Genomic DNA, 19,377 nt, shown 5'->3' with positions numbered 1-19,377 from the left:
GTAGTACATGCCCTGGTCACCTCTCAATTAGATTACTGTAATGCGCTCTACGTGGGGTTACCCTTGAAAACGGTCCGGAAACTACAGCTTATTCAAAATGCGGCGGCTCGATTACTCACAAATAGTCGTCGCCGGGACCACATCACGCCAGTGTTGTTCGATCTACACTGGCTTCCAGTTGTTTTCCGGGCCCAATTCAAGGTGTTGGTTTTAACCTTTAAATCCCTACACGGTCTCGGCCCAGTTTATCTAAAGGAGCGCCTACAACGCCACCAATCATGCCGCCTGACAAGATCGGCCACACAAGGCCTTCTCTCAGTCCCGCCAACCAAAGCAGCTAGGTTGGCCGGCACTAGAGAGAGGGCCTTTTCAGTGGCGGCCCCCACCCTCTGGAACTCCCTCCCACAAGATCTTCGGCACATCTCTTCCCTGAATATGTTCCGCAAGGCCTTAAAGACCTGGCTTTTTCAGCAGGCTTTCGGGACTTCTGGGGAGGCTTAATATTCTTCTGTTTTAAATGCCTCCTATTATGTATTGTTTGCTCTTATAATTTATATTATTTCACTGTATTTTTGTATTGTATTCTGCCATATTTATTGTATGTACGTCACCTAGAGTGGCCACTGGCCAGATAGGCGACACATAAATTAAATTTATTATTATTATTATTATTATTATTATTAATGACTTGGATAAGGAGGTACAAAGCATGCTTATCAAATTTGCAGATGATACAAAATTGGGGGGCACAGCTAATAACGTGGAAGACAGAAACAAAATTACACGGGACCTTGATCGGCTGGAGCACTGGGCTGAAAACAACAGAATGAAATCAATATGGATAAATGCAAAAGTTCTACACCTAGAAAAGAGAAACCAAATGCACAGTTATAAGATGGGGGATACTTGACTCAGCAATATGATATATGAGAAGGATCTTGGAATTGTCATTGATCACAAGCTGAATATGAACCAACAGTGCGAAGTGGCTGCAAAAAAGGTAAATAATATTTTAGGCTGCATTAACAGAAGTACAGTTTCCAAATCGCATGAAGTATTAGTTTCCCTCTATTAAGCACTGGTTAGGCCACATCTTGAGTACTGCGTCCACTTCTGGTCTTCGCACTTCAAGAAGGATGCAGACAACCTGGAACAGGTTGAGAGGAGAGCAACAAGGATGTTTTGGGGACTGGAAGCCAAGCCCTATGAGGGGAGACTGAAAGAACTGGGCATGTTTAGCCTGGAGAAGACTGAGGAGAGATATGATAGCACTCTTCAAGAACAGGAAAGGTTGTCACACAGAGGAGGGCTGGGATCTCTTCTCTATCATCCCAGAGTGCAGGACATGGAATAATGGGCTCAAGTTGCAGGAAGCCAGATTTCAACTGAACATCAGGAAAAACAACCTAAGTGTTAGAGCCATGCGACAATGGAACCAAGTACCTAGAGAGGTAGTGGACTCTCCGACACTGGAGGCATTCAAGAGGCAGCTGGAAAGCAATATATTGGGAATGCTTTGGATTCGGCATTGAGCAGGGGGTTGGACTTGATAGCCTTACAGGCCCCTTCCAACTCTATGATTCTATGATGTAAGCTTTCCACTATACTTGAAGCTCTTCCCACAAACCATACGTTTATATGGTGTCTCCCCTGCATCAATTATTTCAAGTATGGTAAAGTTAGTACACTGAATAAAGCTCTTTCTGCACTCCATTAATTTCTATGCATTCATCCCCATGTGGGTTCTTTGATGTGTACTAAGGCAACAGCTTTGCATCAAACTCCACACATTCATATGGTTTCACCTGTGTGGGTTTTTTGATGTCTAGCAAGATGTGCTCTTTGACTGAATGTCTTTGTACACTCCACACATTCATATGGTTTCACCCCTGTGTGGATTCTTTGATGTCTAGCAAGGTCTCCTCTATTACTGAAGGTCTTTCCACAGTTGACACATTTAAATGGTCTCACCCCTGTGTGGGTTCTTTGATGTGTAGTGAGACTATCGCTACGAGAGAAACCCTTTCCACACTCCACACATTCATATGGCTTCACCCCTGTGTGGGTTCTTTCATGTAAAGTAAGGTTTCCACTAGAACAGAAGCTCTTTCCACACTCCACACATTTATGTGGTTTATCCCCTGTATGGGTTCTTAGATGTAAAGTAAGGGTTCCGCTCTGACTGAACCTCTTTCCACATTGCATACATTTAAATGGTTTCTCCCCTGTATGGGTTCTTTGATGTTTAGTAAGGGTACTGCTGTCAATAAAGATCTTTCCACACTCCACACATTCATATGGCTTCACCCCTGTGTGGATTCTTTGATGTAAATGAAGGCTGTCACTACGTCTGAAACTCTTTCCACACTCCACACATTTAAATGGCTTCACCCCTGTATGAATTCCTTGATGTGAAGTAAGGTGTTCTCTACGAGTGAAACGCTTTCCACACTCCACACATTCATACAGTTTTACCCCCATGTGGGCTTTTTGATGTGTAGCAAGGTTTCCTCTCTGACTGAAGCCCTTTCCACACTCGATACATTTAAATGGCTTTACCATTGTGTGGGTTCTTTGATGATTAATAAGGTTACTTCTATGAGAGAAGCCCTTTCCACACTCCACACATTCATATGGCTTCACCCCTGTGTGGGTTCTTTGATGTGAAGTAAGATAGCTACTCAAACGGAAGCTCTTTCCACACTCCACACATTTATGTGGTTTTGCCCCTGTATGGATTCTTTGATGTAAACTAAGGGTTGCACTTTGACTGAAGCTCTTTCCACACTCCACACATTCATATGGCTTCACCCCTGTGTGGGTTCTTTGATGTGAAGTAAGATGGCTACTCAAACGGAAGCTCTTTCCACACTCCACACATTTATGTGGTTTCACCCCTGTATGGATTCTGTGATGTAACGTAAGGGCACTACTCTGACTAAAGCGCTTTCCACACTCCATACATTTATATGCCTTCATCCCCGTGTGGGTTGTTTGATGTATAGTAAGGACATCCCTGCGAGTGAAACTCTTTCCACATTCCATACATTTAAATGGCTTCACCCCTGTGTGGGTTTTTTCATGGTGAAAAAGTTGTCCATATTCACTGAAGCTCTTTCCACATTGCACACATCCATATGGGTTCACCTTTGCATGGGTTTTTAGATGTACATGAAGGGTTCCTGTTTGACTAAATCTCTTTCCACACTCCACACATTCATATGGCTTCACCCCTGTGTGGGTTCTTTGATGTGAAGTAAGATAGCTACTCAAACGGAAGCTCTTTCCACACTCCACACATTTATGTGGTTTTGCCCCTGTATGGATTCTTTGATGTACACTAAGGGTTGCACTTTGACTGAAGCTCTTTCCACACTCCACACATTCATATGGCTTCACCCCTGTGTGGGTTCTTTGATGTGAAGTAAGATGGCTACTCAAACGGAAGCTCTTTCCACACTCCACACATTTATGTGGTTTCACCCCTGTATGGATTCTGTGATGTAACGTAAGGGCACTACTCTGACTAAAGCGCTTTCCACACTCCATACATTTATATGCCTTCATCCCCGTGTGGGTTGTTTGATGTATAGTAAGGACATCCCTGCGAGTGAAACTCTTTCCACATTCCATACATTTAAATGGCTTCACCCCTGTGTGGGTTTTTTCATGGTGAAAAAGTTGTACATATTGACTGAAGCTCTTTCCACACTGCACACATCCATATGGCTTCACCCGTGTGTGGGTTCTTTGATGTGAAGTAAGTTGTGTACTAGAATGAAAGCTCTTTCCACACTCCACACATTTATGTGGTTTCACCCCTGTATGGATTCTTTGATGTAAATTAAGTTTTCTGCTTTGACTGAAGGTCTTTCCACACTCCACACATTCATATGGCTTCACCCCTGTGTGGGTTCTTTGATGTAAAGTAGTGCTGTCACTACGACTGAAACTCTTTCCACGCTCCACACATTCATGTGGTTTAACCCCTGTGTGGGTTCTTTCATGTGAAGTAAGAACAGCTCTACGACTGAAGCTCTTTCCACACTCCATACATTTATATGCCTTCATCTTTGTGTGGGTTCTTTGATATGCAGTGAAGTTATCGCTATGAGGAAAATGCTTTCCACACTGCACACATTTAAATGGCTAGACCCCTGTAATGACTATTCGTCATAAAGTCTGTAATGACTGAAGCTTTTTACACATTCCACAAGTTTGCATGGCTTCTTCCCTGTATGGGTTTTTTGATGCAAAATAAGTTTTCTGCTGTCACCGAAGGACTTTCCCTACTCAACAGTTTCACTCCTTTGCGGATTCTCTGATGTAAAATACAGCTTTCGCTATGACTGAAGCCCTTTGCACACTTCATGCATTTAATTGATGCATATTAATTCCCCTCATATGGATTCCTTTATGCTCAATTAGGCCAGGACTGTGACTCAAGCTCCTCCTACACTCCATTCATTTACATGTTTTCTCCTTGTGTGAATTCTGTGGCGTCAATTTATATTTGATGTTTCCCCCTCACACTGGACGTTTTTCCCTTCTGTTTTCCTTGAGGTCTCTTTACTGGATCAGGCATTCATAGATGTCAACACCCTAAGGAGTAGAGGATTTCTTCATCTGAATCTTAGACTGATTTCCCTCATGTCTTTTAAATCCCTTTCACTTCCAATCATTCATTTCACCATGTTATACTTCTTTCCAGTGACGCTGCAGATGGCTCTCAATCCTTCTCCTTCTCCTGCCCATTCACTGTATGGAGGAAAAAAATTAGGAATCCAGATCAGAAACCAAGGATTGTATCAGGGACCAACTAGAGGCTTCTCTTTATTCAGTTTTCCCTCTTTTCTCACTCCACTAACACTGCAGAGCTTTGCTCTGTTGCTCTGTACTGTAAGGGGAATACCTCACCAGTTAACACCCAGTAACATTTCACCTGAAATCTGTGAATCTAGTCTATTAAAGGCAGGTATTTATATTTCATATTTGTTTGTTGTTGTTATGTGCCTTCAAGTCGATCACGACTTATGGCGACCCTATGAATCAGTGAATCAATCCATCTCTTGTTTGGCCTTCCTCTTTTTCTACTCCTTTCTGTTTTTCCCAGCATTATTGTCTTTTCTAGTGAATCATGTCTTCTCATTATGTGTCCAAAGTATGATAACCTCAGTTTCATCATTTTAGCTTCTAGTGATATTTCTGGTTTAATTTGTTCTGACACCCAATTATTAGTCTTTTCCGCGGTCCATGGTATGCGCAAAACTCTCCTCCAACGCCACATTTCAAATTTCAAATATTTGTTAATCATCTCATAACATATGTAATATAAAAATACATTTCCAAAAAAAGTTAACATAACGTATAATAATATAGTTCAATAATAGTTCAAATTCAATGAACTGCCAAACAATAATAATAATAAAATAATAAATTTAATTTATGTGTCGCCTATCTGGCCGATGGCCACTCTAGGCGACATACATATGGGAAGTACAAAAAATACAATACAGCAAAATACAATATAGCAATAAAAATTATGATAAAAACATTACAGGGTAGGAGGCATTTCAATCAAAAAAAGTCAGCCCTCCCCAAAAGTCCCAAAAGCCTGTTGAAAGAGCCAGGTCTTTAAGGCCTTGCGGAATATATTCAGGGAAGAGGCAAGCCGGAGATCTTGTGGGAGGGAGTTCCAGAGGGTGGGGGCCGCCACTGAGAAAGCTCTCTCTCTCTGGTTCCCGCCAACCTACCTGATTTAGTTGGCGGGACTGAGAGAAGGCCCTGTGTGGCTGATCTTGTCAGGCGGCATAATTGGTGGTGTTGAAGGCGCTCCTTTAGATAAACTGGGCCGAGACCATATAGGGATTTAAAGGTTAATACCAACACCTTGAATTGGGCCCGGAAAACAACTGGGAGCCAGTGTAGATCGAACAACACTGGTGTGATGTGGTCCCTGCGGCGACTATTTGTAAGTAGTCAAGCCGCCGCATTTTGTATAAGTTGTAGTTTCCGGACCGTTTTCAAGGGTAACCCCACGTACAGCGCATTACAATAATCTAATCGAGAGGTGACCAGGGCGTGTACTACCAGTGGGAGCTGATGAGCAGGAAGGTAGGGTTGCAGCCTACGTATAAGGTGAAGTTGATACCAAGCTGCCCGGCTCACTGCCGAAATCTGAGCCTCCATGGACAGCTTGGAATCAAGCACAACCCCGAGGCTGTGGACCTGGTCCTTAAGGGGTAGATTCACCCCACTAAACTTCAGGTCAACATTCCCCAACCTTCTCTTGTCCCCCACAAGCAGTACCTCGGTCTTGTCGGGGTTCAGTTTCAGCTTATTCCTTCCCATCCATCCACTCACGGGCTCCAGGCACTTGGACAAGGTCTCCACAGCCAACTCTGGTGAGGATTTAAACGAGAGATAGAGCTGAGTGTCATCTGCATATTGGTGACACTGCAGCCCAAATCTCCTAATGATTGTCCCCAGCGGCTTCATATAGATGTTAAATAGCATGGGAGAGAGGATAGAACCCTGTGGCACACCACAGTTAAGAGGCCAAGGGTCTGAAACCTCCTCCCCCAATGCCACCGGTTGGTGCCTATCAGAGAGAAAGGAACGGAACCACTGTAATACAGTGCCTCCTATTCCCAGTCCCTCCAGGCGATGTAAAAGGATACTGTGGTCAACAGTATCAAAAGCCGCTGAAAGATCGAGGAGGACAAGAAAGGTGAATTCTCCCCTATCTAATACCCTCCTCATATCATCCACCAGAGCAACCAAGGCTGTTTCAGTTCCATGACCAGTCCTGAAGCCTGATTGGTATGGATCTAAGTAATCCGTTTCATCCAAGTATGTCGACAACTGATTGGCCACCACTCGCTCAATGACCTTGCCCAAGAAAGGTAAATTCGAAATCGGGCGAAAGTTATTGAAAACTTGGGGATCCAAGGAGGGCTTCTTCAAGATGGGCCTTACAATTGCCTCCTTGAAGGCTGATGGCATCACACCCTCCTTCAAGGATGCGTTTACCACCGCTTTGATCCCCTCGCCCAACTTCTCTCTGCAGCTCATAAGGAGCCACGATGGGCAAGGATCAGTTAGACAGGTGGTAGGCTTTACAGTCGAGAGCACCTTGTCCACATCCTCAGAAGATAGAGGCTGAAAGCGATCCAAACATACCGACATGCAACTGGCCAACTCTGGTTCATTTACCGTATCCACGGTGCACAGGATCGAGCTCCGTAAGCGTTCGATTTTATCAGCGAAGTGCTTTGCCAAAATGTCACAGGAGGCTTTTGACTGTTCCAAGGGTTCCTGAGCAACTGGACCGACCAGGCTTCGGACCGCTTGGAACAGCCTCCTGGGACAGCACTCTGCAGACGCAATAGAGGCAGTAAAGAAAGCCTTCTTTTCTGCCTTTATTGCCACTTGGTAGGCAGCTGCTGCTGCTCTAACTTGTGTCCGGACACCTTCGGAGCGGGATTTCCGCCACTGGCATTCTAGTCGTCTCACCTCCTGTCTCAAGGTACGCAACCGTGGTGTAAACAGAACTTAAGAAGAGCTTGACTGCTGGATCAGGCGTTTTTAGCCTGGGTTATTGGCTCTCAAAGGGGGGGGATTTGAAATTTGCTGTTGATTTTTTTTCCTGTTCGGCATTGTAAATTGCCTTGGATACAGGTTTCCTGTCGAAAGGAGATTAATGAAACTTAATAAATTGCAACCAAATGGCAGGTTTCTTCTCAAATGCTTCACCCCAGGACCTGAGTCTCTCCACTGGATCTTGATGTTAGCTGAAACTTTCTCTGCAGCTGTTTTCATGCATCTCCTAGGAAATGATTTATTGTGGACCTGCAATTCCTGACAGCAGAAGTAACTTTCAGCACAAACATCACAGAAGTACTTTGCTTTGTGTAACCTCTGTGCTTCCACTTGAGTGGGGATTTATTCACTGTGGGTTGAGGAGGGACTCCTTTGTCTTGTGCTCCTCTACATTCAGTGGGAGTCTGCAGAACTCCGAAAGACATTGTAAATACAACAGGGCTGGAAGCATGTGTCTTTCCAGATGTTGTCAGATTCCAACTCCCATTGGCCCCAGCCAGCATGGCCAAGGGTCAGGGATGTGGCCAGTGTGTGATTGGCAGCTTTGCAAAAGGCAAATGCCATGCTAGGGATCTTTAGGACAGGAATTGAAAATCACTGCTGATTGTCAAAATGTGGTTATACAAATCTGTGGTACGACCACAGTTGGCATAATGTGTGCAGTTCTGGTTGCCTCTCCTGAAAAAGCATATTGTAGAGCCAGAAAAGGTTCAGGAAAGGGCAGCCAAGCCAGTCAAGGGGATGGAGCAGCTCCCCTATGAGGAAAGGTTACTTGGCTACTGACCTCGATGGTGAAATTGGCTGCCACAAGATCATGGCCACTTAGAAGGCTTGCTTCATTACATTCAACACTCTGCTCTGGGAAGTGTGGGGGAGCTGGATGTCAGTGTAAAGGGGACTAGAGAAGATGGGAACGTAAGAAGAGCCCTGAAGCTGGATCAGTCACCTAGTTCAGCATCTGGTTTTCACAATGGCTAACCGGGTGCCCCAATGAGAGGCCTACAAAAGGGACCTGAGTGCAACCCTGCTCTCCTTACTTGTGATTCCCAGCAACTGATATTCAGAGGCATAGTGCCTCCGACAGTGGAGGGATAACAAGGTCATTGTTGCTAGTAGCCAATGATAGCCTCACCTTCCGTGAATTAGTCTAATCCTTCCCATAAGGAAAATGCTGAGGCAAAGAATATAGCACTTTAATCTGCCTTTAAAGCCGTCCAAGTTGGTGACTGTCACCACCTCTTCTGGTTGGTCACTGCAGTCATGTGGTGTGAAATATTTTCATTTTTTTGTCCTGAATATTCCAACATTCAGCTTCATTGGACAGCTCCAGGTTCTGGTATTATGAGAGACTAGAGGCTCTGCATCTGCTTACTTCACTCCCATCTCACCTACTGTCGCCAGCACACACCCCATGGGCTGCCAGTGCTCCCCCTCCTCCCCATTGATCACCAGCACACCCCTTCCCCCCCATGGGTCTCCCCTCCGGGTCTCCTTCCCTCTCCCCCTGCACCGGCTGACCAGCCGTCCCACTAAGGGTCAGGCCAAGCCGCCACTGGACGCCTTGCTCGCCTCTACCGCCACCGCAATGTCTCGTTCACCTGCTTGGGGCCACCACTGCTACTGGGTACCTCTGCTCCTGCTGCCACCGGGTGCCTCAGGCTGCTGCCTGCGCAGAAGCATGTAGCATGACGCTTATGAAAATATTATATAGGAAGATACTTCTCTCTGCCCACCTTCTCCACTCCGTGCATCATCTTATACACATCTGTCATTTCCCCCCTTGCTCTTCATAGAATCATAGAGTTGGAAGGGTCCTATGAGGCCATCAAGTCCAACCCCCTGCTCAATGCAGGAATACAACTTAGAGCATACCCGACAGGTGGCTGTCCAGCTGCGTCTTGGATGCCTCCAATTTTGGACAGCCCACCACCTCCCTAAGTAATTGGTTCCATTGTCGTACAGCTCTAACAGTTAGGAAGTTTTTCATGATATTCAGTCAAAATCTGGCTTCCTGTATCTTGAGCCCATTATTCCGTGTCCTGCACTCTGGGACTATCGAGAAGAGATCCTGGCCCTCCTCTGTGTGGCAACCTTTCAAGTACTTGAAGACAGCTATCGTATTTCCCCTCAGTCTTCCCCTTTCAAGGCTACACATGCCCACTTCCTGCAGTCTCTCCTCATAGGGCTTTGTTTCCAACCCCCGATCATCCTCGTTGCCCTCCTCTGAACCCGTTCCAGTTTGTTTGCATCCTTCTTATAGTGCGGTGTCCAGAACTGGATGCAGTACTTAAGATGAGGCCTAACCAGTGCCGAATAGGGGAAACCAATACTTCTTTTCTAACCCCCCCCCCCAAAAATTATAAAGCCCCATGCTTTATGCACTTTAAATTTTGTAAGTCACTTGGAGACTCCTTATGTGCCGAGTGATCAATAAACCCAATTAATAATTATAATTCAATGTACTGATAATGACAAAGGCTTAAACACCGAGAGCCACTTTCTCTAATAACCGAGAGCCACTTTCTCTAATAACCGAGAGCCACTTTCTCAAACACATGCCTAAGCCTTGAAAACTTATGATCAAGGGGATGGAGCAATGCCCCTATGAGGAAAGGCTGCAGCATTTGAGGCTTTTTAGTTTAGAGAAAAGGCAAGTCAGAGGTGACATGACGGACATGTATAAAATTATGAATGGCACAGAGAAAGGGGATAGAGAAAAGTTTTTCTCCCTCTCAGATAACACGAGAATTTGTGGACATCCAATGAAGCTGAATGAACAGACAAAAAATAAGTACTTCTTTGTACAGCACATAGTTAAACTATGGAATTCGCTCCCACAAGAGGCAGTGATTGTCACAAACGTGAATGGCTTCAAAAGAGGATTAGACAAATTCATAGAGGATAAGGCCATTAATGGCTACTAGCTATGATGGCTATGTTCTTCCTCTATAGTCGGAGGCAGTATGCTTCCAAATACCAGTTCCTAGAAACCACAGGAGAGATAGTGCTCTTGAACTCAGGTCCTGCTTGCGGCCTTCCTGTGGGCATCTGGTTGGCCACTGTGAAAACACGATGCTGGACTAGATGGGCCACTGGCCTGATCCTGCACTGTTCAAGTACTTGAAAGGTTGTCACACAGAGGAGGGCCAGGATCTCTTCTCCATCATCCCAGAGTGCAGAACACGGAATAATGGGCTCAAGCCAGATTTCAAGTGAACAGCAGGAAAAACTTCCTAACAGTTACAGCAGTACGACAATGGAACCAATTATCTAGGGAAGTGGTGGGCTCTCCAACTCTGGAGGCATTCAAGAGTCAGCTGGACAGCCACCTGTTGGGTATGCTTTAATTTGGATTCCTGCATTGAGCAGGGGGTTGGATTTGATGGCCTTATAGGGCCCTTCCAACTCTATGATTCTATGCAGACTGTTATGTTCTTTGTGCAAGCAAATCAGGATAAATGCGCAATAAACAGGTCATCTGCAGGGGCCCACAGTGTATCTTGAAGGACCTACCTGTCAGTCTCTCCCAGACAGATATATTCTTTGCCACAGCATTTTCCTTATGGCAAGGATTAGCAAAATACACCTACAAAAAACACCAGTCTGGAAGGGGCCACTCTCAGCCTTTAAGCTAAGACATTCCTGTTTAATCAGGCTTTTGGATCATAATTTGATAGTAATGTGGTATGATCCTGGCCTCTTTCAGTGTCCATCTTTTAGTGGGGTGGGGTAGTATTAATCCTTCTTATTCTTGACATTTATTCCACTGTCAGTCCACTCTGAACACTCCTGGCTCCCCCCCCACAAAAAAAATCCTGGTTAGTGTAGTTTGTGAAGTGTGCTGAGAGTTGTTAGGAAACCCAGTTCCTCTCACAGAGGTACAATTCCCAGAGTGGTTTAACTGCCAGTCCCTTTCCCCAAAGAACTCTGGGAATTGTAGCTCTGTGGGGGGAACTGGAGAATTTTGAATTTTGAAACAACTCTCAGCACCCTTCACAAACTATACTTCCCAGGGCCAACAAAGTGGCCCTCACTGTAGTTTGGCTGGCTTGCTTTATGACAGAATTGTTCCATTTGTTCATTGGACTTGTTTATTGGATTTGTTTATATGATTTTGTAACTTTTTGTATATTTTCCCCTGTTTATCTTCCATTATTTTATTCACCACTCTGGTATTGAAATTATTCAATGAAGAGTGGGCATAAATACTATAGATAAATATAGCAAACATTTATTTATTTATTTATTACATTTATACCCCGTCTTTCTTTTCATCAAAGAAACCAAAGGCGACTTGCATATGGTTGCTAGGCAGTCTCCCATCCAGGCACTGACCAGACCTAACCCTGCTTAGCTTCAGCAGAGTGCTGGCCTCATGTGCCTTCAGACCATAGCCTGCCTTCCCTCTAGATATCCCCATCTCTCGGCTAGAGAGAGAGAGAGAGAGAGATTCCTCCAGGCTAAGAGCTGCCAGGGGTGTGGGGGTGTCAATTCAAAGGGGACAGAGAAAGTACAAATGTAAGAAGAGCCCTGAAGTGGGATCACACCAAATGCCCATCCAATCCAGCATCCAGTTTCTCTGGGTGCCTCCTGGGAGGAGGCCACAAGCCCCTTCAGCCCTGGCTCCCTGCCCGTGGGATGCTCTCCCCAGGGAGGTCTGCCTGGCGCCATCATTAACACCCTTTCGGCGCCAAGGAAAACCTCATCTTTCCTCCCAGGTGTCTGGCAGATTGTGATGATTTTGATGTCCATTGATGGAGTGCTTTTGCTGCTGAAGTTTGTGCTGCTGTTCAAAGGGTCTGTTTCATCGGGGATTGCACGGCTTGTACTGCTATGTATCTTTCCTTTTTAATTCTGATTTTATGGTGTGCCTTATAGCAGCAATGGGGAACCTCAGGCCAGGGCACAAATTTATCCCTCCAGCCCTCTTTATCCAGCCCTCCCCAAGGGTCACACCCCTTGCCTCCTTGCTTTGCACCCTCCATTGACTTTTTTTGCCTAGCTGAAATATGTCCTTGAACTCTGAAAATGCTTGGATGAAGAGGAGCGTGTGGGTGTATACAGAAACTAGTCAAGTATATCAAGGCGAAATTCACATTTGCTGCTCCGCCCACTTCTGCATCAGGCCCCACCCACCATTGGCAAGCGGCCCCCAGAAGGCTGCCTAGAAGGGATTGTGGCCCTTGGGCTGAAAAAAGTTCTCCATCCCCAATCATGCACTTAAAAGGTTGCAAGTTGCTTGGAGACTCATGTGTCCAGTGATTAATAAACTGAGTTCATCATCATCATCATAATACACAGTGTTGATCATGACATGTGATGAGCCGCAGGGGTTCGACGGTCCTTTTCCAGCACCTTACCCTTTAGGAAGGCCCCAATCCACACTACCAAGCATCAACCAGGCCATGGCTTCTGACCATATGTGGAAACTGCCTAGAGATTCCACCTGTGCTAGAACGAGCTTGGCAGGGCTCTCTCGTTCATCTGGAAGGGAGAGGAAGGAGTGTAGCTGCAGGGGAGCATAAGACCTGATCTCCTCTCTGAGATATTGGATTGCCCTACAAATGTGTAAAAATGCAAACACAATTTGGGTTGGTCTTTCACAGTCCAATCCACTTCCTGTGCATTCATTATAGCTGCCCAATTTCCCTGCTTTTTAAAGTTTGATAGAAATATCTGATGGCTATAGGTATGTTCTTAAATTGCAAGGGGTTTTTTTGCCTATTAGTGAATTTCTCTGCTTTTTAATCCAGGAGGTAAGAAATGGGATCCTCTGTAAATTTGCTGGGAATGGATTGCTCATTTGCATGTTTATTGTATTCAATGGGATTTACTCCCCTGCATTCATGCTTAGGATAGGTGAAACTGACCACAGGGGGATGGGGAGGGAAAGGAGGAAGAAGGGCAGAGGGGAGGAGGGGGATGGAACCAAGAGGGAGGGGCAGGGAAGGTGAGGGAAGGTCTGGTCAGCTGCATACTTATTGAGTTCAGTGGGATTTATTCCCACACAATGATGCTTAGGAGAGGTGAAACTGACCATGAGGAGGAGGAAGAAGGAGGTGATTGGAAGGGGGAGGGAAGGGGCAAAATGGAGAAGATAGGAGGGAGAAGGGGAGGGGAGGTTTGATAATTTGAATGCTTTTTGAGTCCAGTAGGATTTACCCCTGTACAATCATGCTTAGCACAGGCGAAACTGACTTGGGGGAGAGGCAGGGAAGGGGAGAGGAGGAGGTAGGATGGGCGGGCACTGGGCAGAAGGAAAGCCCCTTTCCTTTCCAAAAGGAAAGCATTGTGAACATTATCATTGCTTTTCAGGGTTTCCCCCTGTGATGTTCCTGTATTAATGTATATATGGTAAGTGCTGTTTGTATAGAAGATATGTGGTAAGTGGCGTGAAAGAGGAGGGGGGAGTAGATGAGCAGTAGAATGCTGGATGATTGGCTGAGCGTTTGAATGGCTGGGAGTATAAATGGAAGAATGACAGTTGAATCTGGGTGGACGGTGTGGACGGTAGAGGTGTGGTGAATCTGAGTTTGGTAGATGTGAGAGGAAGAAAGTGTTTAGTAGTGGATGTTAGGAGAGTGTGGAGAAAGAGGGAACTGGAGTTCTAGTTGATAATAAGACAGGTATCACAGGAATAGATGAAACCATATGCTTATGTACCTTTATAAAAGTAATCTTGTTATTTCTAATATTTAATAAATACTATTTTGGTTTACCGAAGGCCTGATCCTTGGCTGGGGTTTTCACAGACCAGAAGGGAGGGCAAGGTAATTACCAAGGCTGAAGGGAAACAGTAACGAATGGTGGCAGCGGTGAAGAGGAGAGTAATAACATTACAAGTTATACGTGTAATCTATAGATACAAAGGGGTTGGGAACAGCAGAAGCACGGAGTCACAAAAGGAACCAGATACAGAGAGGCTGAGGCAAAGTCTCTGGGAACATTGGTTATAGGACGTGACTGGTGGTGCTGCCTAGCAGGGGGATCTAGTGAGATCTGTGCTAGAGCGGAGAGAGAAACCATAAAAAAGGACAGTCTGGACGGGTGGAGTCCCTGGTGGTGCCTAGTGAAAGGCAGTCGCCACGAGCAGGTAGGAACCTGACAGGGAGAGCCAGGGAAGGGCATCACACACCCCACCTTTTTATTCTACAGCAGGCACACGTAGTCTCCCACCCAAATTTAAACCAAAGCTGTCCCTGGCCACATGCACTCCAGACCTTTACTTCACTTTAGACGGTCATGGCTTCCCCCAAAGAATCCCGGGAAGTGTATTTTCTGAAGGGTGCTGAGAGTTGCTAGAGAGGCCCTCTTCCGCTCACAGACCTACAATCTCCACAAGAGGGGCTGACTGTTAAACCACTCTGGCCACTGGAGGGGCCCACAGTGCATCTTGAAGGACTAACCTGCCAGAATAGTTTTTCTTTTTCTTCAAGCCAGGAGGCAACATCAGCTTTGGGCATCAGAGGCCCTTCTGACCTGGACAATTAAAGAAACCAAAAGCCTGTTATTCATGGCACCTGTGAGAAATTCACTTCTCTCTTTTCCACCCTCGTCCCAGACAAATAGACTGATGATAAGTTACTTGAAAAAAGCAAAATTGGGTTCTTCTTCGCCGATGAGGACTTCTGCTCATGATGCTTTTGGGGAAGTGATAAATTACCCCACATTCAATACTATTTACACCTGCAAAAGTTTTTGGGCGGTCACACTGCTTCGCTCCCAGTCAGGAGAGTTTCCACAACTTGAAATCCAGTAATTTTTCATATCACAAATGTTTTGGGTTGGTGATTGATTGAAACTTTATTTTTACCCCGCCCTTTTTCCAAACTGGAACTCAGGGCGGCTTACAAATAGAACTACATGTAATTAAAAACATGGAAAAACATACAATGAAAATACAATTAAACTATGCACAACCTTAAAACCTTAAAAAGCACTTAAAAATCTAAAAACAATTAAAAATAATACAAATAATAATATAAAACAATAATACAAGCCTTGTAAAGCCCAATCCTAAACATCTTCCATCCCAAAAGCCTGTTGGTGGGTTTGTTTGTCCCTCTTTTGTTGCACAAAAGCCCTTCTGGACAGCAGTAATGCACAATCATTGGGGAAGCATCGCAAAACTACTAATATAGCAGAGTGGTGGGCAGACTGTGCAGTATAAATCCACCACTAATCCACTATTATTATGTCAAGATGTTCCAGGATACACCTGCAAAAACACCACTCTGGAGGGACCCATTGTCAGCCGTTAAGCAAAGATGTTCTTGCTTAATCAGGCTTTTGGATCTTAACTTGATTGTAATGTGGTATGATCCTTAGTGGGGTGGGATAGGATTCAACCTTCTTACTCTTGTTGATGGGTGTTTTTTTGTACTAGCACTAGGGTTAAGCACTCTCCTCCTTCCTGTGTGCACCCTGCACCACCCCCAAATCTGCTCTGGAGGGTTGGGGGAAGCCACAGAATAGATTTAGAGACAGCGCAGGTGGAGAAGAGGGGGAGGTTGTTCCATCACACAAAGAGAAATCCTTGTGCTGATGGAACAATTGTGTTACTGCTACATTGAAAACAACCCCTTCTTTGCATGTTTTCTTCTGTATTTTGGATTCTGCCTCCCGACTTTTCTCATTCACACAGGATCATTCGCACTGCTACAAACCAGGTCCAGCCCAGCCTGTACTAGACAATGTACACAAGATGGATACCTGTGTTGTGTTGAAATTTAAGAATTGCCTTAAACATGATAGTTTGCTTTATACCCTGTCCATATAAATGTGAACAGTGCCCAGATTAGATTCAAAGTGACCCCTGACTGACTTTTGATATCAAGAAAGGTTTATTTCCTGGCGACCTGACCCTTACCTACATTCCAGTGGCTCGAAGAATAAAAGCCAGTTTGAGCTGGAAACTTCACTATTATGTGTTTCTTTTATCACATCCATGCCTATGACCTTGTTTATTGTTATAAATGTGCCTTGCATAGAAATGTTATAAATTGTTTCGCTGCCCCACAGACCTTGACTTGTGAAACCCTTTGATATGCAAGCGTAGTAATTTTCATGTCTGTCTCCTACTCATGGGGCGCCCGGTTGCAGCCGGGCCACCCCTTTACTCTTCTCTTTGTCGGTTCATGCAAAGTGCTTATCTCAAGGACATGCGAAATATGCAGACATGGAATCTAAGAGATAATCTCAATGTTTCCGCTTATGCCCTTCCCCTGTACCCCTTTACCTCCTTCTACATATCTTAAGGCTGTAATCACTAAGCAATAGCTCCTTTTGTGTTTATGACGTTACCCCGATATTGTAAACTCGGGAAGAGACTATATATACCCTAAGACATCAATAAACGAGGTTCCCATTCTGAAGGCTTTGAGCTGTAAGTAGTGGGACCCCTTTGCAAAGGATTTCTGTGTCGTTTTTAATTGATCTCTGGTAGTGGGTCTTTTTGCACTCAACTCCCGCACCCCTCCCGGGTGGATGTGAGCTGGGGTAGACAGAGACAGCTCGCGTGTTTGGTTTGGATCTAACACCTGGAAGCAAGTCTGGACTGCTTGTTGACTCAAGGTTTGGGATGCAGTAAGCCTACGGATTAGAGATTTAAAAGGTCTCTCACCTTAGATGTGGCACAGCAGGGTTCGAGAGGGAGCGGTCCACAATCCTCACTGGTCAGTCTCCAGGCATTTGCATCCCACTGCTCACACCAAGGAAATCTGGGGGGGAAAGAGGCACACAAGATGTTTTTGGTAACAAACCAGCCAGAAGCACCTTTTATTGTTGCAACAAGGGGTCAAGGATGCAGGGAGAAACTGCCCGACAGCAGGGGCATCACCACTGTTCCAGGCAGCTCTGACTAACAGCAAGTCAGTAGGATTTTATAATCTCTCAGTGAAACAAAGCAAGACTGCAAGGCTAGTTTACTTCCTCTTTTTGGCTACCCAATGGAAATTCCCACAGCATCAAGCATTTGAGCATTTTACCAGTTTAAACCAGCTTCTTTGTGGTTAGAGCAGTTACAGAACACAGAACATCTGTGCTTTAAGTCCTCCCCCCTCCCATCCATCCTGTCACATACACATCCCTACACAGAGGCAATGATCCAGGGGACTTTGCTCTTCCACACGAAGATGTTCTATATTTTAATATTTTTTGTAAGTGACTTTGAGACATTTTGTAGAAATTGTTGAACAAATATAACAACACTTGGGGGGCAGCAGGTGAGGGGGGAGGTTAAGCTAGTTGGCTAGGCAGCTGCTGCAAATGGAAGCTGGTCCTGGGGACGAGTGAGCAGGCAGCGGGTAGAGCTGGTTAAGGCCCTTCTGAATCCTGAAGCCCGTGGCCAGTGTCTGACCTGGGCAACTGCTGGTGTCAGGCATGATTAGCAGAGCCATAAAACACGAAAGCCACCCTTCTTACAACCCTGGAACACCCCAGGAAAGGGTCAATAGCATCACTCATGCAAATCCCAGGAGCCTCAAAGCGCAAACAGCCTCCTCTTCCTTCAAGCACATAATTGTCATCAATTGTGGAGGGGGCATGAGCAAAACGCTCTGGAACAGGGATGGGGAGCCTGTGGCCCTCCCAGGAGGGGCTACCACTCCCCCCACCCCCAACCATCGCCTGCCTTGAGACTGGAGCTTGCAAAGGGCAGAGATGAGCCTGGTCACTTTAAAGCTCCCTCCGCTTTTCTTTGCCCAGAAGGGGAAATCGGCAAGGCTCTTCGGAGGGGAAGGGAATTCAGAGGCTGTGAAATCCCCCAGCTCTCTGACAAACGAAAAGAAGCACAGCTATCCCTCCCCCGCTGGCTCCCCTCGCAAGTCTGGTGGTTCCTCTGCCTAAACTGCCTAAAAATCACGTAGTTTGCCTATACTTATTCTCTCAGGTGTGATTCCCCCATTGCCATTCTCCAAACATTTGTATACACCACACAACCACATGCAGTCCCTCGAGAGATCCCCGTTTCTGGGCTAAGGATAAACATCCCGCTGTTACGAGAAAAGGGAGCAACGCTGTACACTTAATCCCTTCCTCTGTTTCAGAGATCTGTGCCTCCCCCACGCAAGCACGGCCGGTTCCTCTGCCCCAGCGCTTCCCCCCTCTTCACCCCAAGGAACCGGGCTGATCTTCAAGGGGGGGGGGTGGCTTCAAAGAGGACCTTGCAATGGAAACCCTGCAGCACTTTGAGACCCACGTTGCAAGGATCACCCCCTACCTTAAACTCCGAGAGGGGAGTTGGGGAGGATTTCCCCTCTTTTCACCCCAACCCTCCCCCAAAAGCACCTTCTGGGTCCTTTTCCCCCCACGTGGAACTTTTACCTCTCTCTCTCTGTCTCTCTCTCTCTCTCTCCTGTCCTTGCATCAGCCTCGACCAAGTTTTCTCCCCAGACCGCCTTCCCTCTCTGTCTACTCGGAAGGAAGGAAAGGACGTTCCCTACAGTCTCCCTCCACTTATCAAACTTCCTGCCTTTCTAGGAACCGGAGCTCAATAACCCTTGGAGGACTGAGTGGCGGGAGAGGTATTTCAAAGACTCCCCCCTTCCAAAACTTTCCTCTGCATTCAGATGGTGCAGAACTTGGCGTGATCAGCTGGCAATTAGCGGCGTCGCTTCTGTTGAGATCTGATCCAGCTTTGGAAATTCTTATGTTCTTTGCCACAGCGTTTATCCTTGTGGCAAGGAATTCCACGGCTCCCTCCGCTTTCCTTTGCCCAGAAGGGGAAACTGGCGAGGCTCTTCGGAGGAGAAGGAAATTCAGAGGCTGTGAAATCCT

At 45.9% G+C, this 19,377-nt stretch overlaps 1 protein-coding gene across 1 annotated transcript; it reads right to left on the bottom strand.

The window, feature by feature from the left end:
• Positions 1-505: 505 nt before the first annotated feature.
• LOC133381293 (zinc finger protein 850-like) lies at positions 506-19,039 on the bottom strand. Its single transcript, XM_061620230.1, has 4 exons — positions 18,925-19,039; positions 17,225-17,321; positions 15,009-15,081; positions 506-4,758 (listed from the first exon to the last, which is right to left on the bottom strand). The coding sequence occupies exon 4, from the start codon at positions 4,069-4,071 to the stop codon at positions 1,792-1,794; it is 2,280 nt and encodes a 759-aa protein (XP_061476214.1). The 5' UTR covers positions 4,072-4,758; positions 15,009-15,081; positions 17,225-17,321; positions 18,925-19,039; the 3' UTR covers positions 506-1,791.
• Between the last annotated feature and the right edge of the window lie 338 nt (positions 19,040-19,377).

Source organism: Rhineura floridana, chromosome 3, assembly GCF_030035675.1.
Source record: "Rhineura floridana isolate rRhiFlo1 chromosome 3, rRhiFlo1.hap2, whole genome shotgun sequence".
In the NCBI taxonomy this organism is placed as follows: domain Eukaryota; kingdom Metazoa; phylum Chordata; class Lepidosauria; order Squamata; family Rhineuridae; genus Rhineura; species Rhineura floridana.
Note: the sequence above shows the minus strand (reverse complement) of the source record. Positions and strands in the feature narration are given on the sequence as shown.

Excerpts from the sequence above, each read along its gene's own strand:
- LOC133381293 (XM_061620230.1), bottom strand. The coding sequence starts at position 4,071 with ATGAAGGCATATAAATGTATGGAGTGTGGAAAGAGCTTCAGTCGTAGA.